Genomic DNA, 26,175 nt, shown 5'->3' with positions numbered 1-26,175 from the left:
GCGAGCAGACAGTGGGCCTGGTGGCGCAGCTGCACGAGGAGGCCCAGGGCTTGCGGAGGATGGGCGAGGAGACCCAGCAGGACATGACGGACATGCGGCAGCGACTGGACGAGCTCATGGACACCAAGGCGGCCTTCGATGCCAAGGAGAGGCAGTCCAGGAAACTCAGCAGGCAGTTCTGAGCAGGCAGCACACACACACACACACACACACACACACACTCACTCACTCACTCACACACACACTCATACTCTCTCTCTCACACACACACACTCACACACACACACTCACTCACTCACACACACCCTCATACTCTCTCTCTTACACACACACACTCACACACACACACACACAGACACACACGCACACACACGCACACACACACACTTACTGAAAGGAGAGTACAAAGACACATACACACACTCTCATAGAGAAAAAAGAGTGCAAACACACATAATCTTAATCAGGAGTGTCCAAACACACTTTTACTGAGAAGAGAGTCCAAAAGCTCTTGCTGAGGAGAACCTAAACACATACACACACACACTAAGAGAGAGAGAGAGGGAAAAAAGTACAAACACACACACCGAGAGAGAGAGAGGGAAAAGAGTACAAACACACACACACACACACACACACACACACACACCACATACAGTCATACAGAGGACAGTCCAGCACCTACAGTCTAAAGGGTAAACTCACCTGAATTGTATTTCTACATGAAGTAATGGGACATGTAATCAAATGTAGAGTTCCACTGGACTAGTATTCAACACAAATGTCCATTTTAAATGAAACTTTAATTACGGTTCATAAATTATTGCAGATCATACACAAAATTATTGTTCAGTCTTTCTTGGCAGCCATATGAAAAAAGATGTTAAACATTAGAACTTGAAAGGCAAGCTATGCAATTTTTAAAACTATACCATAGAGATATCAAGTTTGTAAGACTTATTTTGAGTCAGTAAGTTCAAGGGCCGTTCACTCCAAGATCAGTAACTATAACGATAACACTCTAGCTAATATGAATGACAACATTGTTCACACAAACTATAACAAGACAGTCATAAAGAACGATATCAGGGTCACTCTGAGATATCGTGATAGTTATGGCTCTTGATGTGAGTGGCCCATTACTGATAATGATACCAGAGTTCTTTGGCATTTGGTTCCACATGCAGTGATTTTGCGACTACATAATGATAAATGTTGGTGTTTATTTCAGAATATGCACTCACACACTTTCATTCACAACTTGAGCTGTGATTTTATATGTAAATTCCTTCATTTGTGGGTCAAGTACAGCAAACTCATCCTGTGGGTACTATTTATATTTACATGTTTAAGTCATGTTTACCCTTTGTATACTAATAAACAGGGAATAACAACAAACTTTATGTGATGTTGATCTTATCATTTACATTTCTTCTAATAAATAAACATCTCTGGTAACTGGTTGTTTTAAGATCAATAGAAAACATCTTATTGGAAGCTTATCCATGTTCACTGACATTAACCAGAGGGTGTTCTCTGTCTTCAAAACCACACGGCACTGAATGTAAATGTAGCGGTGGAAAACATTGTTGAGCAAGAGTACTTCACCTACAGAGGGTCATTTGGAGGTTGCTTTAAAGCCGTGTGAGATGGTTGAGGTCCCCATAAAGTCATTTGGAGGTTGTTTTAAGGTCGTGATGGGCGGTGGAAGAAGGTCATTTGGAGGTCGTTTTAAGGGTCGTTATGGGCGGTGGAAGGAGGTCATTTGGAGGTCATTTTAAGGTCGGTGGAAGAAGGGCTCGGTTTCAGCTGCGTTCCAATCGGCTCTTCTGAACCCGGCACCATGACGCCTCTGCACAGCTGCCACGGCGACGATCAGTATCCAGAAGAAGAAGTTCACCCACACCGATTTCTGAGGGACAAACATTCAGTGGTACCTCACTAAGCCTTACAGGTAGATATCTGTGACAGACAGGTCACAGGAAAAGCCAAGGTTTTCCACAACTACTATGATTTCTCAATGCTAAATTAATGTGAAATGTTCATAATTTACACAGTAGTGTACTGTATATCATGGTATTTATTATATAAATTAATGTGAAATGTTCATAATTTACACAGTAGTGTACTGTATATCATGGTATTTATTAAGGTAGCTGATTATGACTTTTTAAACTGAAAATTGACAGTAGGCCACCCTTCTCCTTAAATAAGTTCAGAATATGCAAGGTCTACATCTATTAATTGTCACCTCGATATAAAATATAACATCATCACTATTCCTATGACCTTAAATGCAGCAGGGCTGACAGTGTGGTGTTGAGGTTGAATGTGTAAAAGGCCGTTCACATCTGGAACAATAATTACAAAGATAACCTCTGTCCAATGATAATTAAAGTCTCTAATGGATTCTGACTGCCTGTCAGCTTTTCATTCACTCTGTTAGTGATCCCAACCATAACAACAACAATCTTGATGTTGCTATAGTGATAGTACTGTATGCAGTGTGGATGTCATTATTCAAATTAGCTAGAGCAACATTTAAAATGGTTGTTTTTGCCGTCCAGGGGCCTATTGCACAAAAGCAGAATTAAGACATCCGGGATAAGTTACTGAGCTGCGCTCAATGAATCCAAAACAAGAGCGTACAGGCTTAATTGGTTGCACAACGAGCAAGCCAGGATGAGCAGACACGGATTCATCAAGCCAGTGGGGTATACTACGAAGCACGTTAGACATATCTAGGCTATGTAGACATATCGAGGCTTGACAAAGCCTTGACTCAGGGGTATACGTTAAGTGATACTACGATAGCAGTTATGTGATATATTTGTCAAACTAGGCTTTCAGCTCAGATCTGTGCGCGTTCTCGGTGTTGGGATGACGTTGGCCAATCGTGAAACGTGTAGACGCACAAGACCGCCTCTATTTAAAAACAATTACTTCCGCATTCATGAGCGATAGCTTAATCTACACTGCGGTCATTTTTTGTGTCTAACCTATAACATCAAATAAATCAATTGTCATCAGTTGTTGTATGGTATGCACGTCCATAGTGGGATATTTGCACGCACAGCACTATTAAAGCACATTCGAGATCCAAAATGTTAGTAGAGGCGGAGCTCCACCTGTAAGATATATGACAGAATCCTACACGTGAGATAACTTCGTTTTTAAGACAATTGATTGGTCAGTGTGCGGTAGATTACACGATTTGAGCTATAATTTAGCACATAACCTCCTCCCGACCAGGTTTGGTTGACAGCATAAGATGCCAGGATAACCAGCTTGATCCCTTATCCTAGTTTTGTGCAATAGGCCCCAGTAGGCCACGGCTGCCCTTAGTCGTGGGACGACTAGTTCCGGTTCCTGGTGTGAACTGCCCTGAACTGATGTGGTGGTCCAGTATGACCACTGAACTCTGATGTGGTGGTCCAGTGTGACGACTGACCTCTGCCCTGTGGAGTCCAGAGGAGAACTGGTTGCCATGGTAGGGACTGGCCCAGGTCTTATTCTCTGCCTCCTCACAGCTGGGACAAACAAAAACAAACAAATAAAAACAAACACAGTTAGAGTAGCAGCTTCACCCACTCAGATAGGGTGATGTCATCATTTACTCTAAATGTGTAGCTCTCCCATAGAAATGAAGACCACCCAAAAGCCTTCATAAGTGCATCATCATACAGTAGATACTGTTTTTGGAATAACAACCTCCAAAGGAGTCAGCAGATAACTTTAAAGGGTTCTGGAATAATAAATATTTATGTTTGTTTAATTCATGTTATTTAGTTATTAATGTTATTTAGTTATTTAGTAATTAATTAATTAAGAATGATAAGCACATTACAACTCTTATTGTGTTGTATTTCCAGATCTGTGTAAAACCATGTACAGTATGGTGAAATACACGCCAGAGCTACTTGTTAACAGGTCTCAACATTAAAAAGCCAGCACTAGGATATGGGGCAGCAGCGTCTCTCAAGGTCAGGACTCAAGGTCAGCTGAGGACACTGAAGTGGGCCAGAGATGTTGCTTGGGGAGGTTGTGCTGTAGCCCACGTGCAGATAAAGCATATTTAAGCTCGGACACAAGGACACGTTAGGACATAACTGCACTAGAGGGAAACGCCAGCGTGACGACAGTGTTTACTGCTGAGAAATAGCAGGGACCAGTGATGCAACCCGAGGAAATGTAGCATTCGTCGCCTCAGGTCTCTCCTGCATAGTACAAGTAGAATTTATTGTTGCAGCAATTACTGTCACACTTATGTTTGTATATTTTTTTGTACAGTATATGGGCAATTCCATGGAAAATGACATTTTTGGTAACATCCATAACGCCAATAAAATGTGATGGTATGATATGATGTGAATGATTACATGAAATTTGAACTTTTGCTATTTTTGGCTGAAGAATGTAAATGAGAAAAAATGCACAAAAAATGAATGCCATCATTCACATCATACAAATGCCAAGGCATTTCACTGGCGTTATGGATGTGACAAAAAGTCTATTTTCCGTGGAATTGCCCATATGTTGTCACTCAATTATAAGTCTCCTCTGCATTGTAACTTGAATGTTTTTTGTAAGTTGCTTTGCATTAAAGTGTCTGCTAAATGAATACAAGGGCGCGGGGAAGGGGGGTGCTGAGGGTGCTGCAGCACCCCCTGCTGGCAGGAGATAGATTTTTTAAAAATATAATATTTTTAAATAATTACTAATTCGCTGTCTGACATTTATATTTTTGTATGTGAAATGATGAGTCAAATAGCAAAAAAGGGTTATGGATAGGTTCGAATATAGGCTACTAAAAATGAACAGTTATAGAGATCAACGTGAACGTGAGTCAGTTACTGTAAGAACCGTAGCATGGTTTCAGCTATGTGATAGCCATCAAGTGTGTAGGCCTACGGTTGATATACTGTAGGCCTACATATTCTATGCGCTTTACACGTTCAAAAAAGCATGGATAAGCTGAAAGAAACTTTATGTTTTACAGTTTTGCGAAATTAATAAATGTATAGCTAGTGAAATTATTTCACTATCCTAGTCGCTAAGATAGAAACTAGATGTACCGCAGAGCGGTACAAAATATGACCGCCGCCCAGTCCAGCACATTTTTTCCACAAAAAGAAATCACGCTGAAAGGCCTATATGATTCTAACTGTCTCACTAAATTGCATTATCCACACTCAATTCTCACTGGTATCTGCTAGACAACAAGTACCAAAACATGATTAGTTCATAGATTTCACATGTAAAATTCATTTTATACAACCCCACCTCCATCTTGCCTGTTCATAATTATGAGAAATTCTTGATTGTTTGTGTTATGTTTATGTTATGTGTGTGGGTGTGTGTGTGTGTGTGAGTGTGTGTGTGTGTGTGTGTGTGTGTGTGTGTGTGTGTGTGTGTGTGTGCGTGCCTGCGTATGTGCCTGTGCATGGAAGCGTACATATGTCTACTGTGTGAGTATGTGTCATGATTACTGTGAATGTGTGTGTGTGTGTGTATCTGTTTGTGCACATGTGTGCACATGAACTGGGCTAACATGACCCCTGGAGGCAAATGGTCATCCTAGGCCCTACAGTTCTCAAGATATTCACAGAGAACTGTGTCTGGCCTACCCTCCTTTCGGGGGGTCCAGTCCAGCGGGGGGGCTACAGATCAAAACGAAAAATGACAGTTCCATGCTATCCATGTGGGGGTACATGCCCACCAAGTTTTGTGTACCCCGGTCTTTCAGTGTCCCGGGAATCCTTGTTGGTGTACGTCACTAAATGTACACATAAATTGTTTTATTGTAAGGCCCCCCATGAACGAAAGTACACAAAACTTGGCATGCATTCGGAGGGTGTCATAATGATCCTACACTTTCAATTTCGTGCAGTTTTGACCATGTCAGCCAGAGATATTGTGATGAAAACACCTAATTTTTTGCTTTTTAATTTTTAACTAGGTGGCGCTATACATGAAATAAGTGGTAATGGGATGGGTTGACATGGCCCCTTGAGATCAACATACAAAAAAAAGGTGGACCTCCTAGGCCCTACGGTTCTCGAGATATTCACAGAAAACTGTCTCCGGCCACCTACAGGCCAGTTGGTGTATAGTAACATAAATGAATTTATTGTGTGGCCCCCCATGAACGGAATTCCACGAAACTTGGCGTGCATTCAGAGGGTGTCATAATGATCCTACACTTCCAATTTCGTGCAGTTTTGACTATGTTAGGTCACAGATACCTGCGATTACAACACCTCATTTTTACTTTTTTGTGTTTAACTAGGTGGCGCTATACATGAAATGAGTGGTTATGGAATGGGTTGACATGGCCCCTTGAGATCAACATACAAAAAAAAATGGTCCTCCTAAACCTTACGGTTCTCGAGATATTCACAGAAAACTGTGTCTGCCCTACCCTCCTTTCGGGGGGTGCAGTCCAGCGGGGGGGCTACAGATCAAAACGAAAAACGATGGTTCCATGCTATCCATATGGGGTTACATGCCCACCAAGTTTCGTCTACCCCGGTCTTTCAGTGTCCCGGGAATCATTGACAGAAATTTGGACATGCGAAAAAGAAAAAAAAAAAAAATCTGACTAAACCTATATGACCGCCGCTTCGCTGCGCGGCGGTCATAATTATTAGGACACTTGCTGTGGAGACGACACACTTTAGGCTATTCAGAAATGATTTGCGAGATCATTGCAGCCTGATTATTAGCCTATATTTACAGTAAAGCCAAACATCTGTGGTGTGGTTTTGACGATCAGAAAAGTAATTTTCCTTAGCTATACTGAAATAGGCTAACGATGTCAAGTACGCTTCTGTGGGGTTAGGGTGAGCGCAGTGGACTCGGAGTGCTGTCGCGGAACATTGGAATTTGTGGCTGCCCAGGACTTTTCTAAAACTTCTCGCTATCACCCGCACACCGCACTAAAATGACGTATTTAGCAGTCAAAATCCGAAACATGTCCAGGAGGGGAGAAATTGACGGACACCCATTATTTTTGTTATTCAGCACCCCTGGTCAAAAATAGGTTCCCACGTGCCTGAATGAATACATGTAAACCAACATCCAAATAAGCAGTCGGTGTCAAAGAACATTACACAGGCCTCCTGTTATCCAAGTCACACCCAAAAATGAGCCCATACACAGTATATGAGATACAAAGATATTTGGTTAATCCTGTGACATGGGGATTAAATATGTTTGGTGAGATATATTCTAAATGTGCCCTCTGTACTGAGGCCCCTAACCCAAACAAACCCTTTCCTCTGTTTTATAAGCTAATTCAGGTTCAGGGGTGAGACCCACACAAACTCTTTCCTCTGTTTTAGAAGCTAATTCATGTTCAGTGGTGAGACCCACACAAACCCTTTCCTCTGTTTTAGAAGCTAATTCAGGTTCAGGGGTGAGACCCAAACAAACTCTTTCCTCTGTTTTAGAAGCTAATTCATGTTCAGGGGTGAGAGACCCACACAAACTCTTTCCTCTGTTTTAGAAGCTAATTCAGGTTCAGGGGTGAGACCCAAACACCTCACTTCATGAATTAATTTGCACTGATGATCAATTGACTGTGGAATCAATTTAGTTATGAAACATATTGAAGGGCTATGAATCAGACTTCACGCACACACACACACACACACACACACACACACACACACAGTCCTTACCTGAAGAGGGACGGCAGTGTCTGTAGGATGGAGAGACACAGGTGCTCTCGGCCGATACGCAACACACACCCCGACACAAGCAGGAAGAAGACCACCACCCCACACACCAGCAGAGTCACGTTTATCCCAGACCTCTCCCTGCACACACACACACACACACACACACACACACACACAACACACACACACACACACACACACACACACACACACATTATTACATCTTCTGCAAAATAATCTTTTCACATTACCACATATCCTCCTGTTTTGTATGTTTCTTGACACTCTAACAGCACATTGCTGTGAGTATGTTCATCACATGAGTCCTTCAGCTCCCAATTGGCCTTGATTTGCAACCATCAGCACTGAGCTGTGAGAAGGACCCAGTGTCTTCAGTAACAGACAGCTCTTCTACAAGCGCCTGGTGTTCCTCTACATTCCACACAAATCAACACACACACATACACACACACACACATAAATGCCCGTGCTGCTAGTCCCTATCAGCCTGGGGGAGGTAAGGAGAGGACAAAATGAGATGCTAGTAAACAATGGCTAATAAAGTGCGGCTAATAATGTGTGCTGTTGCGTGTTGCGGGTGGCGTGTTGTGGGCAGTGTGGTGTTGCAGGCAGCGTGTTGTGGGTGTTGTGTTGTGGGTTTTGCGGGTGGTGTGTTGCGGATGGTGTGTTGCGGGTGGTGTGGTGTTGCGGGTGGTGTGTTGCTGGCAGTGTGGTGTTGTGGGGGGCGTGTTGTGGGGGGCGTGTTGTGGGTGGTGTGTTGCGGGTGGTGGTGTGTTGCGGGCAGTGTGGTGTTGCGGGTGGTGTGTTGCTGACAGTGTGGTGTTGCGGGCAGTGTGGTGTTGTGGGTGGTGTGTTGCGGGTGGTGTGTTGCGGGCGGTGTATTGCGGGTGTTGTGGGGGGCGTGTTGCGGGTGGTGGTGTGTTGCGGGCAGTGTGGTGTTGCGGTTGGTGTGTTGCGGGCAGTGTGGTGTTGCGGGCGGCGTGGTGTTGCGGGTGTTGTGGGGGGCATGTTGTGGGTGGTGTGTTTCGGGCAGTGTGATGTTGCGGGTGGTGGTGTGTTGCGGGCAGTGTGGTGTTGCGGGCGGCGTGGTGTTGCGGGCTGCGTGGTGTTGCGGGTGGTGTGTTGCGGGTGGTGGTGTGTTGCGGGCAGTGTGGTGTTCGGGCGGCGTGGTGCTGTGGGTGGTGTGTTGCGGGCAGCGTGGTGTTGCGGGCGGTGTGGTGTTGCGGGCGGCGTGGTGTTGCGGGTGGTGGTGTGTTGCGGGCGGCGTGGTGTTGCGGGCGGCGTGGTGTTGCGGGCGGCGTGCTGCTCACCTCTTCGCGTCGTCGTCCGCACAGCTGGCGTACATCCAGTAGAGGATGAGGGAGACGCAGTAAATGGACACACACACGGAGATGGCCGACACAAAGTAGCAGAGCGATGCCGAGCTGGAGCTCTCCACCGTCAGCGTCTGGCCGGAGGCGTTGAGGTGAACGCCACCGTAGAGCATGCACCTGCCTGCAAACTGGCCCTGCGGAGGGGGGGGGGTCAGCAGGCTTAACAATATCTTTTCAATATGTAGCTGACACTTTTATCCATGCATCTTACAACAATAAATATACAATAAGGAACAACAAGGAACATTAAGGTACATTAAGGAACAATAAGGAACAATAAGGAACAATAAGGAACATTAAGGAACAATAAGGAACAATAAGGAACATTAAGGACCAATAAGGTGCATAAGGTACAGAGCCACTATAGGATGTTATTAGTGCAGCAATACGTTCTGCTATATAGAATAGAATATAGGATATTATTAGTGCAGCAATACGTTATGCTATATAGAATAGAATAACAGGTCAATACGTTCTGCTATATAGAATAGAATATAGGATATTATTAGTGCAGCAATACGTTCTGCTATATAGAATAGAATATAGGATGTTATTAGTGCAGCAATACATAGAATATAGGATGTTATTAGTGCAGCAATACGTTCTGCTATATAGAATAGAATATTATTAGTGCAGCAATACGTTCTGCTATATAGAATAGAATAACAGGTCAATACGTTCTGCTATATAGAATAGAATATAGGATATTATTAGTGCAGCAATACGTTCTGCTATATAGAATAGAATATAGGATGTTATTAGTGCAGCAATACGTTCTGCTATATAGAATAGAATATAGGATGTTATTAGTGCAGCAATACGTTCTGCTATATAGAATAGAATAACAGATACGTTCTGCTATATAGAATAGAATATAGGATATAATTAGTGCAGCAATACGTTCTGCTATATAGAATAGAATATTATTAGTGCAGCAATACGTTCTGCTATATAGAATAGAATATAGGATATTATTAGTGCAGCAATACGTTCTGCTATATAGAATAGAATATAGGATGTTATTAGTGCAACAATACGTTCTGCTATATAGAATAGAATAACAGATACGTTCTGCTATATAGAATAGAATATAGGATATAATTAGTGCAGCAATATGTTCTGCTATATAGAATAGAATATTATTAGTGCAGCAATACGTTCTGCTATATAGAATAGAATATAGGATATTATTAGTGCAGCAACACGTTCTGCTATATAGAATAGAATATAGGATGTTATTAGTGCAGCAATACGTTCTGCTATATAGAATAGAATATTATTAGTGCAGCAATACGTTCTGCTATATAGAATAGAATAACAGGTCAATACGTTCTGCTATATAGAATAGAATATAGGATATTATTAGTGCAGCAATACGTTCTGCTATATAGAATAGAATATAGGATATTATTAGTGCAGCAATACGTTCTGCTATATGGAATAGAATATAGGATGTTATTAGTGCAGCAATACATTCTGCTATATAGAATAGAATAACAGATACATTCTGCTATATAGAATAGAATATAGGATATAATTAGTGCTGCAATACATTCTGCTATATAGAATAGAATATTATTAGTGCAGCAATACGTTCTGCTATATAGAATAGAATATAGGATGTTATTAGTGCAGCAATATGTTCTGCTATATAGAATAGAATATAGGATATAATTAGTGCAGCAATACGTTCTGCTATATAGAATAGAATATAGGATATCATTAGTGCAGCAATACGTTCTGCTATATAGAATAGAATATAGGATATTATTAGTGCAGCAATACGTTCTGCTATATAGAATAGAATATAGGATGTTATTAGTGCAGCAATACGTTCTGCTATATAAAATAGAATATAGGATGTTATTAGTGCAGCAATACGTTCTGCTATATAGAATAGAATATAGGATGTTATTAGTGCAGCAATACGTTCTGCTATATAGAATAGAATATTATTAGTGCAGCAATACGTTCTGCTATATAGAATAGAATATAGGATGTTATTAGTGCAGCAATACGTTCTGCTATATAGAATAGAATATAGGATGTTATTAGTGCAGCAATACGTTCTGCTATATAGAATAGAATATTATTAGTGCAGCAATACGTTCTGCTATATAGAATAGAATATAGGATGTTATTAGTGCAGCAATACGTTCTGCTATATAGAATAGAATATAAGATATCATTAGTGCAGCAATACGTTCTGCTATATAGAATAGAGTAACAGGTCTAGAGAAGTGCAGCAATACGTTCTGCTATATAAAATAGAATATAGGATGTTATTAGTGCAGCAATACGTTCTGCTATATAGAATAGAATATAGGATGTTATTAGTGCAGCAATACGTTCTGCTATATAGAATAGAATATTATTAGTGCAGCAATACGTTCTGCTATATAGAATAGAATATAGGATGTTATTAGTGCAGCAATACGTTCTGCTATATAGAATAGAATATAGGATATCATTAGTGCAGCAATACGTTCTGCTATATAGAATAGAATAACAGGTCTAGAGAAGTAAAGGGAGGGAGACGAGGGATAGTCAGGATAGGGAAAAGGGTAGTGGTAACACACACACACACGCACACACACACACACACACACACACACGCACACACACACACACACACACACATAGCTCTAAATACTTCCATTACTTCCCAAAACCAGTAGACACAAACTCACACCCTGGACATACTGTATAAATAATGTATACTTTGCAAACTGTGTACGCATTTTTGCATTTCAACAAATAGTGAGCATGTGTGCTTTTTGACCGTTGCTGCTTTCTGTTACTTGCTCTGCCATGTGTATGCAATGTGGTATGCTAAAACATCTGACTAGGAGTGGACACTGAACAGGCCATCTAGCACACTGGCCTATGTGTGCATGAGACAGAATGTGTGCTCTGACCTCTCATACGCCTGGAATGTGCTCTGAGACTCCACTCATGAGGAAAGCAACAGGCCCAGAGCGGCTAATCTAAAGAAACACACCCGTGACACAGTGCTGTTGACCACTTATTCTGAAATAAAAAAGTGGGGTGGGTTTACATGTTTTCCCAACTTTAATACACCTTTCTGAGAATATATCTGCGCATCTCTAGGACTTCTCTCCCCTCCCAGCATGATATACTGTATACATCAGCCGTTGCAAGAACAGAGCCGCTAAAATCGTAAAGGACTCCACCCTTCCCAGTAACTGTCTGTTCAGTTTGTTGAAGTCAGACAAGCGCATCTGCAGTTTGAAGGCCAAAACTGAGAGACTAAGGAAAAGCTATTTCCCTCAGGCCATTAGACTCCTCAACATGGACATGCCAACTTTTATGAATACCATGGACTCCATCCCATTTTAATAGCATTATTATTATTATTATTTTTATTATTATTATAATTATTATTATTATTCATGTCACTTTATTATTTTGAATTATTATGATTAACTTCTGCTTTTAATCTTATCTGTTTACTTAGATTATTTCTACTTTACACAGTCATGAAGCTAACCAGAATTACATTTCACTGCTTGTTATATACTAATATAACTATGTAACTCTGAAGAACTTGTTTGATGATGGTGGAGGTTATTGTCCAATGTTTATAACAATACCAGTGCTATTAAATGGTTCCTAGAATGCTAATGAGTGCACATATTGTGAATGTGGGTAATACAGTGTTATTTCTAAATGTTAAAAATTGCAATTGGTGAATAAAATATTATAAGTAAGTATATAATAGTTTATTCACCAATTGCAATTTTTAACATTTAGAAATGCAGAGACCAAATTTCCCTCACGGGATCAAGAGTATTACTCTTGATTCCGTTAGGGGAAATTTGGTCTCTGCATTTATCCCAATCCGTGAAACACGGGCGGGGTTCGAACCACAACACTACAAGTCCGAAGCGCTAAACATTAGGCCACGGCTGCCCCCCATTTTTTGGGGGATAAACTGAGAGGTGGATAAACTCTAATAAGAGGTGGATAAACTCTATTTCAGAAATGTAAGAGGCGGATAAACTGCGTTTACTTCACTTCACCACTCCACCACATCCCTGGATGTAGGCTAAGACTGGAATGTCTGGAATGTCTGAACAGAAACAGTTGGTAGAATAGTCCTTCGGCAGCCGGCAACCTACTTTAATACCTACTTTAATACTTTAACTTTAGTAAAGACCAAACTTTTACCAGTCTTTTTTACATAACCTGTAGCCTACTTCTTCTTGAGTAGGCTATGTGTGAACTTTTGGCAACTCTGCAAACAATAGAATAGTTTAGCTCAAATTCCATTTGATTATCAAATAGCGGATATGAAGTAGGCTACACTGGCAATGCTGTGGGTCTGATCGGAGTGCGGTGTTGCGTTACCTGAGTGATGGTCAGCGAAGCCGCGGTGATGACCCCGCAGATGAAGCACCCCGCGTACAACACCAGCTCCAGCACCAGCAGCCACGGCAGCGCCATCACCAACATCTTTGCGCGCTTTCAACTGAGTCCAAGCAGAGCGGCAGGACGGACACTCACTCATGTCTGATTATTTGCGAGCTGGAATCACAATGGACTCGTTGACGGCACCAGCCATACATTCCTGGTAGTTGAGTCCTAATACATGCCATGAATTCGACTCTTCGATGCTTGACGGTTGTAGCACAAGTCTGACTTTATTGTGAAGAGCCTGGAGATTTCTTTTTTCTTTTTTTTTTATATTTTGGTATGTGGAAGGAACCTCGTGTTCAGCTGTCATGTGGAATGATTTAACGGTAATCCCCCAACCTGATAGACACGGTGAGTTTACACTTTTTATGTAATTTCTCAGAGCAAGTGGATTTAACTTTAGATACTTTAACTTTAGATATTCACATAGGCATTCGTGTCAAACACTATCCCTTTCATATCTGTAGTGAACTTCGTGACATGGAGTGTTAATTTAAAGGCAAATGTTACGTGAAAAATATAAAATAACATTTATTACACTGCATTTATTAATTTAGCAGACACTTTTAATCCAAAGCGACTTATATGTCAATTATATTACAAAGGATTTAATTGTTAAGTGTCTTGCTCAAGGGCATAATGGTGAAAGATGGGAATTGAACCCACAATATAACCCCAATATAAAGACATAAATTGCTATAGGCGACTATACAATATAGCCTACACTCACTGCTGTCCAAAATTATCACTTGCAGATGTAATCACAAACTAAACTTAAATAAACTCTAGGCCTACATAACTAGCAGTTGCCCTTCACCTAGGATGTTGATAGGACATTTAATGTGGTAACACCATGCCAATACCAGAACAAAACAAAAAAAAAATGGGAAAAATTGACGAAACTCCATCAGACTAAAAACATATTCTCGCAAGGTTTTAATTAGGCTTTTGAGGCTATTCAAATTATTATTTGTAATAATGTCATTATTTGTGTTGATTTTTATTCTTTATTCACCTTTATTCATGTTTTATCTCCCTTAGCAATGGGATTCTCTTCTCTGACTGGCTAATGGGGTGGCCATTAACTTCGTATCACATGTATTTTAATTTCCATCTTTCTATGTTGGTTTGGTTATGTTATGTTCGTTGTGTTGTTCTCTTTCTGTTGGAGCATATTCTTTCGGTGCATATTGTTTATGGTTGCTCAACACGTTGCTACAAGATGTTACCACTTCCACTTTTGATCGCTCTCCACATCTCTAGCAGCCGGAGCGCATTCAAGACAACAGAAGTAGCCTAGCCAGGCGATGCCTTGGGTGCAAGGCACGAACGACGCACGCACGCATTCAGTGTGCGCAACTGTGCAGCCAGTAGAATGCCACTTCCTGAAGAGTGGTGATGAAGCGAAACCAAAAGAAAACCCTGCTCTCACTCTGCTGCTGTTTCTCGGACTGTGCACTTGGTGTTTGTTAGAACTAGAAAATGGCGGAAGCGATTTCTCAGGAGGAAGACTCTTTCACATGTCCAGTGTGTCTGGATCTGCTGAACGATCCAGTGGCTATTCCCTGTGGACATAATTTCTGTATGAGGTGCATTAAGGGCTGCTGGGATCAGGAGGACCAGAAAGGAGTCTACAGCTGCCCCCTGTGCAAACACACCTTCACTCCCAGACCTGTCCTTTACAAAAACCCTCTGATTGCTGAAATGGTGGAGAAATTTAGGAGGACCAGAATCCAATCCTGCTCTCGTCATAAGAAGGTTCTTGAGATATTTTGTCGTACCGATCAGAATTGTATCTGCCTTATGTGTCTGTTGGACGATCATAAAGGCCACGACACAGTCACAGCTGTCGCAGAACGGACTAACAAACAGGTGAGAACTGGAGCTACACATTGTGTCTTCATTTAAAGGAATTATCCGGAGTAAAATGCACTTTAGATCGATGTACGGATGATTGGGGGTACATACGTTGAGTTGACATCAAAATCATGTCATTCGGATGTGTTTTGAGAAAGTTCGATTGTACCGTTTTCACTCATAGCCTGGAAGTGAGCAGGGCATTTCAATTTCGCCTCTACAAAACGCTATTTTTATACCTCTTCTACCATTCCAAACAACATAACACTTACGTGGTAGTGAGTAGAGGGTCCCTAAAGCCAAACCGAAGTATCCCGAGGTCTTTATGTGGTCGAATAGAGAGTCCAGAATGAATTTCATCAAGCCAGTACCTTTCCGGAAATGTTGCCATCTTTGCTGTAAGAGTCTTATTGCTGAGTGTGTTGTAACATGCTCTGGAAATTCACAATTTCGTCGCCGTTTAAAAAAAAAAAAAAAAAACATAGTCCAGTCCATACAACTTCATTTCAATTTCGAAAGAAATACTGGACTATGTTTTTTTTATTTTTTTTTAAGCGGCGACGAAATTGTGAATTTCCAGAGCGTGTTACAACACACTCAGCAATAAGACTCCTACAGCAAAGATTTCCGGAAAGGTACTGGCTTGATGAAATTCATTCTGGACTCTCTATTCGACCACATAAAGACCTCGGGATACTTCGGTTTGGCTTTTTTAGAAGAGGTATAAAAATAGCGTTTTGTAGTGGCGAAATTGAAATGCCCTGCTCACTTCCAGGCTACGAGTTGTGACTGAAAACAGTACAATCGAACTTTCTCAAAACACATCCGAATGACATGATTTTGATGTCAACTCAACGTATGTACCCCCAATCATCCGTAAATCGATCTAAAGTGCATTTTACTCCGGATAATTCCTTTAATATGAGAGGTCTGATACACATGTGTTTCATTAAAAACATTGTACTTCTAAAAGTCTACTGATTCTCTGCGGACTCTCTTTCTCTTAAGAGAAGACACAAACCAGGAAATCATTAGGCTATCAGGTGCAAAGGGCAAAATGTCGTAGGGCCTATACAATCTGTTAAACACATGGACCTAGGTTTAGATGGGGACGCTGGTTATAGCGTCAAAATTGAGATGACAAAATGGTCCCCAGCAATATTTTACTTTTTTTACAAACTCCTTTGTGCAATTTGGACCGATTCCAACGGCCAGGGGTATAATAAATATATAAATATAAACCTATGACATAAGCCCTCACTTTCTTTGTGTGTGTGTGTGTGTGTGTGTGTTGAGGGTCGATCAACGTCTAGGATGCCCACTGACGTGAATGACCACAATATTCAATATTAATGATGGCGTCAAGTTGGTGGGGAACCCTGAGTCAAATCAAAGTTTACAAATCGAAAAAGTATCGAATTTGAAATTCTTCACATGGTACTGGTATAGAAATAATAATTTTGGTATCATGACACTAGTTGTGGGGGGCTAGGGGATGTGTCCCCACCAACGCTGAGACCAGACCTACGTCACTGTGTAGCATCCATCTGAACATGATACTACACAAAAGGTCATTTTTACAAGCTCTGAGCCAGCTTGATTTGTTTAATACTTAATAACCAGTTCTCCACCTGAAATGGGTTCATGCTGTTTCTACACTATTACCTGTTTATCAAGAAATTATTAAGTTTTATTTGTAATCATTATTTTGACACATGAATAGGAAGCATAGTTGAGCATGTCTGTATTTGAAACAACAGAAGCAGTTGGGGCAGAGCCAGAGGAGATTCCAGCAGAGAATCCAGGAGAGAGAGAAGGAGCTGCAGGAGCTGAGGAAGGCTGTGGAGACTCTCAAGGTGAGAAGATAACAGCAGACTGATGAAGGATTCAGATGTAGTGAAGGGAGAGAGCAGCCAGGGGAGGGCACAGGGGCTCTAAACCTGCAGCTTGTCCACAACATCAAAGAGCCAGTGTGTGTGTGTAACCGAGGTCGTAATTCGTCCGCCGCTCACGGCCCTCGAACCCGCCACCTCAACCCTCACGGCCCTCGAACCCGACACCTCAACCCTCACGGCCCTCGAACCCGACACCTCGACACACACCGGCATGGGAGTCGAACGCTCTAACCACTGAGCTAAAAGCCCAGGCTTCCAACTCAGCGGTTAGAAGCGTTCTTAAGGTTAGGGCTGTGAGGATTTACACGGGCAACTAGCACGCTAGCTCAGTTCGCCTCTGTTACACCAGACTCGTTGGTACGGCAGTCAGAGTGTATACTAGATAGATAGATAGATAGATAGATAGATAGATAGATACTTTATTGATCCCCAAGGGGAAATTCAAGCAATTTCAATACTCAACTGTAGCAATGGACAAAATTGTCTGTAACAAGTAGTAATTCTTTGGCACACCTCCCTGTGTGTGTCTCCTGCCCTCCTCTTTGTGTGTCTCCTAACAGAGCTCTGCACAGACAGCAGTGGAGGACAGTGAGAGGATCTTTACTGAGATGATCCGCTCCATTGAGAGAAGGTGCTCTGAGGTGAAAGAGCTGATCAGAGCTCAGGAGAAGGCTGAGGTGAGTCGGGCTGAAGGACTCCTGAAGCGAATAGAGCAGGAGATTGCTGAGCTGAAGAGGAGAGATGCTGAGCTGGAGAAGCTTTCACACACAAAAGATCACATCCATTTCCTCAAGGTAACATTCACCTGCACTCCTGAAACTGAAATTAATTTGTAAGTGTTAGTGGGCGTGGTGGAGAAGCGGTGACATCATCGACTGGTGATTGGTTGACCTGGGTTTGATTTCCTGAACTAGCTGCTGTGAGTCTGTGCCACTCTGGATAAAAGTGCTGTCAAAGATCAGTCAAGTGAACGGTGTGTAATAACATCTCTATGTGTGCATATGATGTGTGATGTGGTAAAAATTATATTGTGCTTTACAGTAGGTAGATCCTACAATATCTAGACACACACACTTAAACACACTAATGCATAATTACACACACACTAAACCGATTGATTTAAGCCATTATGTCTGCAGCGTTTGGGGAAACAGCTCTGACTAAAAATTCGGACGTCCTGTCTCACCTTCTGTGTGTCTCTGCAGAATGTTGTGCCAGTCACTGCTGGATAGAAGTGTCTGCTGAATGAATTAATGTAATTGTATTTTTAATAAAACCCAGCCCTGAGTAAATATTTACATAGTCTGTCTCAACTTTTATATTTTCCTCTGTAGAATATCCCATCAATCAGAGATTCTCCTCACTCTAAAGACTTACCCAACGTGACCTTCAACCAGAGTTTCTCTTTTGAGGCTGTGAAGGAATCTGTGTCTGCAGTGAAGGTGCAGCTGGGGGAGAAACTGGATGGCATCTTCAAGCAGGAAGTAGCCAAGATATCTGCAGCAGGTTGGACAAACTTCTAGAATGCACACAATCATGTATCATTTGTATGAGACCTTGTAATGTTCCAGTTGTTATGGATTAATTGGATTCATATGGACTATTTATTTTCTATTTTAACAGTGAAGCACATCCAGATCATCAGGTCTTTAGAATGTGAGTCTATCGTTAAGTTGAAATAAAACTTCCCTCTAGAGCTAACAGGCCAAAGGTGGAGTACACATGAAGAAACTAAATATACAGAGCAAATGTGTGTTGGTTTGTTGTGTAGATTGTGTGGGAATGAGTGTCTGTGTTTGTTCCCAGGTACTGATCCTGAACTTCCAGTCAAAAGAATTGACAGTATGGAACACCTGCCACCAACCAGTAAGTCTGAATGATTCTAACAGCCTCTAAGAATTTGGGTACCCCTGCTCTAAGCCTTTATATCCGTCTTGCAACAGAATGATAGTTTCACTGAATCGTTTCATCTTTAAAACCTTCTTTCAGCTGTCAAATAGGCATCGTAGTGTGTCTGGGCCCCAAAGTTCGACATTACAGCCCTTTATATTTTATCTCTAAACAGTGTTTCCGCTAGATTTGTTTTTAACAGTGGCGGCCAGTGGATGCCTGTGGCGTCCATTTGAATTTCGGGTGCCACGGCCCTAATTGACACATTGGAATTTCACATTTCATCTTTTGCCATTTTTGGAAGCCCATAACGTCTGTTCTAATAGTGGTAGAGGGCTGGAAACTGGTGCGGTAGTTCATTGTAGCCTGTACTACACAATTCTGGAATCAATATTCCTTACTGTTTGGGTGAGAGGTGGGTCACCAAAGTCCTAAAAAATGTTGACGGCATGTGTGATTTTTCATTTTTTGGGTGGCCAGAAGGGTATGGTACCATTGGTGGTTGTTTTATGGGGGTCCAAACCCGTTTAGAAATCATTTGGATGGTTAAATGACCTGTTCCGGTGTAAATGGTGACTTTCCCCGCTGCGCCTAGCGTCCCCAGGCGGAAAACCAACCTTGCAACATTGAGAATACCGTCCCGAAAAGAGAAGTGAGAAACAAGACACTCGTTTTAAATTGCGTTTCTTACCACACATCCACATAGTTCTGCCAAACTTATGCTAACCGTTCGCTAGCTTGTAAACAAATCCATGTGCTTTATTGTTACCTTTTCCCACAGTTTGAAATAGCATAATGCACAATTTCTCCAGCAGAGGGGGAAATCCTGCCAAGTTTACCTTTAATTAAACCGTGGGGGGCCGCCATGCTGAAATAAACGTACAGTTGAGGAAACACTGTCTAAAAATATCTTAACACAGAAAAACAACAAAAATACACTAGCTTTATAAATTTGTTTATGAAAACAAACAAAAAGGCAGGAGTTGGTAGAGATGGAGAGACAGAGATGGAGTTAGAATACAGCTTTAACAAACAGTAACTTAGTAAGTGTACTCCAAACTAATAGATTAGACCGTTTGCTACAGTAACTTATCACCCAGAGAGAAGAAATACTCTTTTCTGATTGGCTGGCGGGGTGGCTTTTAATTCTGAATAACGGGACACCTATGAAGTAGATCTGGTAAAAAAAGTTTAATCGCCGTTCCATATCAATGCTTATGAATGGTAACTATAACATCGATAGTAGGACGACGGTTGAGCCTGGAGGCAGGCTTCGCAACAATGGAATCAACTGTAAACTGTCCATGCTATCACTGTTATAGGGCGAACAAAAGTTGTACAACAAGCTGAACTAGTGAGCTTCTTTTTAAACGGAACCGCGTGTTTCCTTTGCTTTACAGTGGCAACCGGGTGATAAGCGGGATAGCGGCCTTCGAGGTGTGTCCTGTTATACGGACTGAATGGACTCGGGCGGAGGCAACTCCCCTTCGCTGCGCGTCGGGTATAGTTCTTTGCCCCTCGCCCTCGTCCATTAATTCCGTATAACAGGACACCTCGGCGGCCGTTATCCCTTACATAGTAAGTGTACTCCAAACCAATAGATTAGACTGTTTGCTACAGTAACTTAGTAAGTGTACTCCAAACCAGTAGATTAGACCATTTGCTTCTGCAGTTGTTTTCTGATAATGAACTGATTGAGGTGGGTTAGAACTGAAGGTCTTCTAAACATGCCCTTACCCTCCTAATGAAGATGAGGGACTCTTGAATGAGGGCATCTCCATCTTAACTTGTCAGTGGGAGGTTGGAGGCCTTTAACATTTAAGCAGCTGGAGACACATAATGCCACATAACCTTATACAATCTCTACTGATGTGATTTCAAAATGAGTGTGCTGTCATAATTATATATTCTCTTAACTCATTGAATGCCAAGCTGTTTTCGGAAGCTTTGTCCTAGAGTGCCAGCAATCTAGACCATTGTTGAAGATTTTTGTACAGCCACAGCATATTCTGTGTTATAGCTATGAACACATACAATGGCTCGTTTAAAAGGTGAGACTTTAAGCTCTCAGTGGGTGCAAACCGTGTATTTCTACACACCTCTGTTCCTGAGAAATCCCAAGCTAAACAGTGGCTAGTTTTCATCAAAATCGCTGTTTTTTTCAAGTGTTGCCTGTAAACTTTCCAGGAAGTGATCAGCGAGACCTGGCGAGACTGCCACCTAGTGATAGACCCACGAAAATGGCCTGGTTTTGAGATGACGTGCATGCGTCACTGATTCAACCCAAAGCGGCAACCGAGTTATGATAAAATGTCCAGATAAAATGTCCAGATTGTGCGTTTTCATGAGTTTTCGATCGTCATATATTTCATTTCCATTCATCACAGAGCTCCCAAAATCACATATAAGGTGTGTTAGAGTGTCTAGTTTCGTAATTTTAAAAAAAAGCTAAAAACGTAATATTACGTTTTTGGCACTCAACGCATGGGAAGGAAAAACGTAATATTACGTTTTTGGCACTCAATGAGTTAATACTTTATAATGTAAATATGTTGTATTAGTAGTAAAGTGATATTTTCTGTTTCAGTGTCTGATGTCCATGCTGTTTTTCCTGAATCAGTGACCAGAAAAGACCTTTTACGGTGTAATTTGGACAAGCAAACAAATAAACACATACACTACTATTCTCTCTCACATACACACACTATTCTCTCTCACATACACTACTATACTCTCTCACATACACTACTAAACTCTCTCACACATACACTACTAAACTCTCTCTCACATACACTAGTATTCTCTCTCACATACACTACTAAACTCTCACACACAAACACACACAAACACACCAGAGCTAGTGAGTGGAGCACGAGGAGCGGAGCGGATGGAATTTTGTTGGAGCGCGGATCGCTTATTAATTTACAAGCCGGAGCGGCCGCTTTGTTCTGCTCCAATTTTGCTCCGATACTGCTCCACCCAGACTTCCTGTCCTTATAATGTAACCAGGACCGTTGCATTTTCAAACAACGATATTGGCCATAGTAATGTAACGGAATAGGCTTAGCCAGAGATTGGTTCGAACGCCACTTTTATTGGCTAGCATTTAGAAACAGGGGTAGGAACGCAGCTCATGAAAACAGTACACACTAGGCAGGTCAAACACATACACACACTACACATACAGGGGAGGACGCAGCCCCCCACACAAAAAGGATCACACACGAGGAAGACCTAAAAGGGTAACACGCTACACTAAATCACGGACATTAAAACAGTAAATAAAGACATTAACACACACAAACAACCCCCAGAGTTCTCCCCCGTATCCCAGAATGCATTGTCCCAGAGTTCTCCCCCGTATCCCAGAATGCATTGTCCCAGAGTTCTCCCCCGTATCCCAGAATGCATTGTCCCAGAGTCCGTAGCACATAGTCCAGCGTGCCGACGTTACAGTAAGTTCGTTGGGGATGAAGTCGCTAAATATTTTAGAAAGGAAACTGAAAGTCATAGGGCTTACAAGCGTACTATTCCTACAAAACAACTAGATACTAACAACTAGCTTCACTGGAGCGGGAGGATTTTCGAAGTGGAGCGGGGAGCGAAATTGAGCGGAGCGGCCTGACGTGAATTTGAGTGGAGCGGCCGAGTGGACAGCCACCTGAGCGAAGCGCTCAGCTCCGCTCACTAACTTTGACACACACACACACACACACACACACAATACACACACACACAAACACACACACACACACACACAAACACACACACACACACACACAAACACACACGCACTGAACACAAATGAACATATATCCTATTGACACTATACAGACATCTCGATTACACACACACACACACACAAACACACACACACACATTAACACATGCGCACGCACGCACACACGCACGCACGCACACACACACACATACTCAACACAAAATATTGACACTATTTACACAAACATCTCTTACACACACACACAATATCCATGTGCATGTGCACATGTACAGTACACACACACACACACACACACACACACACACACACACACACACACTGTAATACACTAATACAAGTCTAAGTGTGTCCTGTTTTCATTCCTTCATCAGATTGCTGTCACTTCACACTGGATCCAAACACAGCACAGATAAACCTCCATCTGTCTGAGGGGAACAGGATGGTGGAGAGGAGAGCTGAACTCCAGTCATGTCCTGATCATCCAGAGAGATTTGATAGGTTGTATCAGGTGCTGTGTAGAGAGGGTGTGTCTGGACGCTGCTACTGGGAGGTGGAGTGGAGTGGGGAGTGGGTTCGTATAGCAGTCTCATATAAAAGCATCAGCAGGAAAGGACGGGGTAATGAGTGTGGGTTTGGATCTAATGGTCAGTCCTGGAGTCTAGAACCCCGCTGCTCCAGCTCCTATTTCTGGCACGATAATAAACGGACTAAACTCCCTCTAGTGGCCAGCTCCAGAATAGGAGTGTATGTGGATCACAGGACAGGAACTCTGGCCTTCTACAGCATCTCTGACACAATCACCCTCCTGCACAGAGTCCAGACCACATTCACTCACACACTCTACCCTGGGTTTGTGGTAAATACTAGATCATCAGTGAAGTTATTGTGACTGACATCCAGCTGCTGTTAGTAACGCTACACACATCCATCACATCTCACATCTCAGCTGCTGTTAGTAACGCTACACACATCCATCACATTTCAGCTGCTGTTAGTAACGCTACACACATCCATCACATCTCACATCTCAGCTGCTGTTAGTAACGCTACATCCATCACATCTCACATCTCAGCTGCTGTTAGTAACGCTACACACATCAATCACATCTCACATCTCAGCTGCTGTTAGTAACGCTACACACATCCATCACATCTCACATCTCAGCTGCTGTTAGTAACGCTACACACATCCATCACATCTCACATCTTAGCTGCTGTTAGTAACGCTTTACATTAATACACGGGATTAGATGTTAAAATCCCTTGTGCCAAAATCCAAGGTAAAAACACATTCAGAAGCCCCTGCTCAAGTTTAACTTTAAAAAGCACACTACCCACAAATCCGCCAACAAATGGTCACAAGCACAATACAAATGCCCTATCCAACACCAGTAGCCTATATAGTATGCGGCATGTCATTGGGGTTATCAAGTGGGCACCCTCATTCACCGATGTTTCGTTAAGTTAGGCCCACGACACCTCATGAAGGCTTAACAGTGAAACCAGCGTCCTGGAGACACTCCCCTCCATGCTGCCACCATATTACCACATTGAAATATCCAATACCCAAAATACTCTTAACCAGCCCAGGCATGGTCAAGGTTGGCTAGGTTAGTCCGTCCCGTTGATGTGGACTGAACCATAACCATAAAAACCTTGGCCAACCAACCATCACCCTAGGCACAGCCCATCACAAACACAAAACAAATTAGCCAGTTTGCTTAGCCCGTTAGCTTAGGCCCCATCCCAAACACAAAACAAATTAGCCAGCAGTTAGCAGTTAGCTTACGCCCCATGCTGCCCCATATTACCACAACAAGCATCCAAATACCCTTAACCAACCTAGGCATGGTCTAAGTTGGCTAGGTCGGTACGTCCCGTTGATGCGGACTGAACCATAAACCATAAAGAACCTTAGCCAAGTACCATCAACCTAGGCACAGTCCATCACAAACACAAAACAAATGAGCCAGTTAGCTTACCTTAGCTTGCGCCCCAGGAAGGGTAACTTCTCCTTACCCACAACCAAAACAAATGAGCCAGTTAGCTTACCTTAGCTTGCGCCCCAGGAAGGGTAACTTCTCCTTACCCACGACCAAAACAAATGAGCCAGTTAGCTTACCTTAGCTTGCGCCCCAGGAAGGGTAACTTCTCCCTACCCACAACCATTCGCTTGCCCGTTCTGCTGCTAAAGACATGTTACTAACCACCTGCCTTAGACGTCGACCACAAATGCCCAATTCAGACAGCAAGCCAATAGCAGATCTGGCCACAAACCCACGTGCACCGATTTCAATAGGCCTTAATCGTGCACTCCAACCTCGCTTAGCTGCCTCCTCTGCTATTTCAGTTAGGGATGTGACGCTCGAAGCTGACGTTTCGAAACAGTGTCGAGCTTCCGAAACGCAAGTGTTTCGAACAGTGTTTCGAAGTGTGTTTCAAAACGCCCATGTCACGTGACCATGGCTTAGTGAGGCTTCGTGGTGTTTCAATTTGGTTTGGACAGGTGCACAGCCTTACCGCGCGAGCCAATTACCCGAGTAAACACCTGTTTGATCTAAATTACAAAGTCCCAGAATGCTTAAAAGTCATTCAAACACATCCTATCTTTGTGGGTTTTTTGTGAGGAGAGAGATTTTGAGAGATATAGCGACATAGAGACATATAGAGATATAGCGATTTATAGTGCATTCTTGTGATTGATAGGTTAGTGATATAGATTAGTTGACAGGCTAGAGACAGACAGTGAGCGATAGTTTAGATAGATATAGTCTAGTGACGTTAATATTTAGATAGTAGCAGAAGTAAAAAAATATATGACTGATGCCTTTATTTCAAGAACAGCTGACCCTTTGAAATACTGGCAGGAGAGGAGAGTGGTTTATCCAAACCTAACTGTGATGGCCAAAAAATATTTGTGCATGCCAGCAACAAGTGTGCCTTGTGAAAGAATTTTTTCCAAGGCTGGGGAGGTTTATTCAAAAACAAGAAACAGATTAAATGCCAAGACGGCAGAACAACTCCTAAATAAAAATGTATGTTGACATACAAAAAATGTGTTGTTTATTTTTCCCATGTTGTACCTGTTTAGTCTAACGCATGTATCCTTTATTTCCCTACAACATGTTCCCAAAAAAAACCCTGGGCCATAAGCATAGCCTACATTTTAAAACCATTGTAGCATTTTCCTCTCCAGCATATTCCAAAGGATAATGTACTATGAAACTGAAATAACAAAACATCTAACTGGCAGATATAAAAATATTCTTGTTATTGAA

General features: G+C 42.1%; 2 protein-coding genes across 2 annotated transcripts; one reads left to right on the top strand and one right to left on the bottom strand.

Moving 5' to 3' along the window:
* Window positions 1–856: 856 nt before the first annotated feature.
* tmem179bb (transmembrane protein 179Bb) lies at window positions 857–13,591 on the bottom strand. The gene is made up of 5 exons (XM_076274445.1): window positions 13,448–13,591; window positions 9,014–9,210; window positions 7,683–7,820; window positions 3,452–3,530; window positions 857–1,912 (listed from the first exon to the last, which is right to left on the bottom strand). The coding sequence occupies exons 1-5, from the start codon at window positions 13,550–13,552 to the stop codon at window positions 1,778–1,780; spliced, it is 654 nt and encodes a 217-aa protein (XP_076130560.1). The 5' UTR covers window positions 13,553–13,591; the 3' UTR covers window positions 857–1,777.
* A 1,343-nt stretch (window positions 13,592–14,934) lies between these two features.
* Window positions 14,935–26,175, top strand: LOC143111267 (E3 ubiquitin-protein ligase TRIM65-like). The gene is made up of 8 exons (XM_076273461.1): window positions 14,935–15,385; window positions 17,131–17,226; window positions 17,826–18,059; window positions 18,600–18,771; window positions 18,889–18,921; window positions 19,072–19,131; window positions 21,743–21,799; window positions 23,269–26,175. Exons 1-8 carry the CDS (start codon window positions 14,996–14,998, stop codon window positions 23,784–23,786), a joined length of 1,560 nt encoding a protein of 519 aa, XP_076129576.1. The 5' UTR covers window positions 14,935–14,995; the 3' UTR covers window positions 23,787–26,175.

This window comes from Alosa pseudoharengus, unplaced genomic scaffold (assembly GCF_046254945.1).
Source record: "Alosa pseudoharengus isolate Yale_2024_CS ecotype anadromous, Long Island Sound unplaced genomic scaffold, YU_APseudo_1.1 YU_APseudo_1.1_scf_8, whole genome shotgun sequence".
Classification (NCBI taxonomy): Eukaryota; Metazoa; Chordata; class Actinopteri; order Clupeiformes; family Clupeidae; genus Alosa; species Alosa pseudoharengus.
Note: the sequence above shows the minus strand (reverse complement) of the source record. Positions and strands in the feature narration are given on the sequence as shown.

Bases quoted from the DNA above. Each gene is read 5' to 3' on its own strand.
- tmem179bb (XM_076274445.1), bottom strand. From the start codon at position 13,552: ATGTTGGTGATGGCGCTGCCGTGGCTGCTGGTGCTGGAGCTGGTGTTG. The intron at 3,531-7,682 runs GTAAGGACTGTG...TGTTTGTCCCAG, and splicing joins ACACTGCCGTCCCTCTTCAG to CTGTGAGGAGGCAGAGAATA. The intron at 1,913-3,451 runs GTCAGTCGTCAC...TTTGTCCCTCAG, and splicing joins CTGGACTCCACAGGGCAGAG to AAATCGGTGTGGGTGAACTT.
- LOC143111267 (XM_076273461.1), top strand. From the start codon at position 14,996: ATGGCGGAAGCGATTTCTCAGGAGGAAGACTCTTTCACATGTCCAGTG. The intron at 17,227-17,825 runs GTGAGAAGATAA...GTCTCCTAACAG, and splicing joins AGGCTGTGGAGACTCTCAAG to AGCTCTGCACAGACAGCAGT. The intron at 18,060-18,599 runs GTAACATTCACC...TTTCCTCTGTAG, and splicing joins ATCACATCCATTTCCTCAAG to AATATCCCATCAATCAGAGA.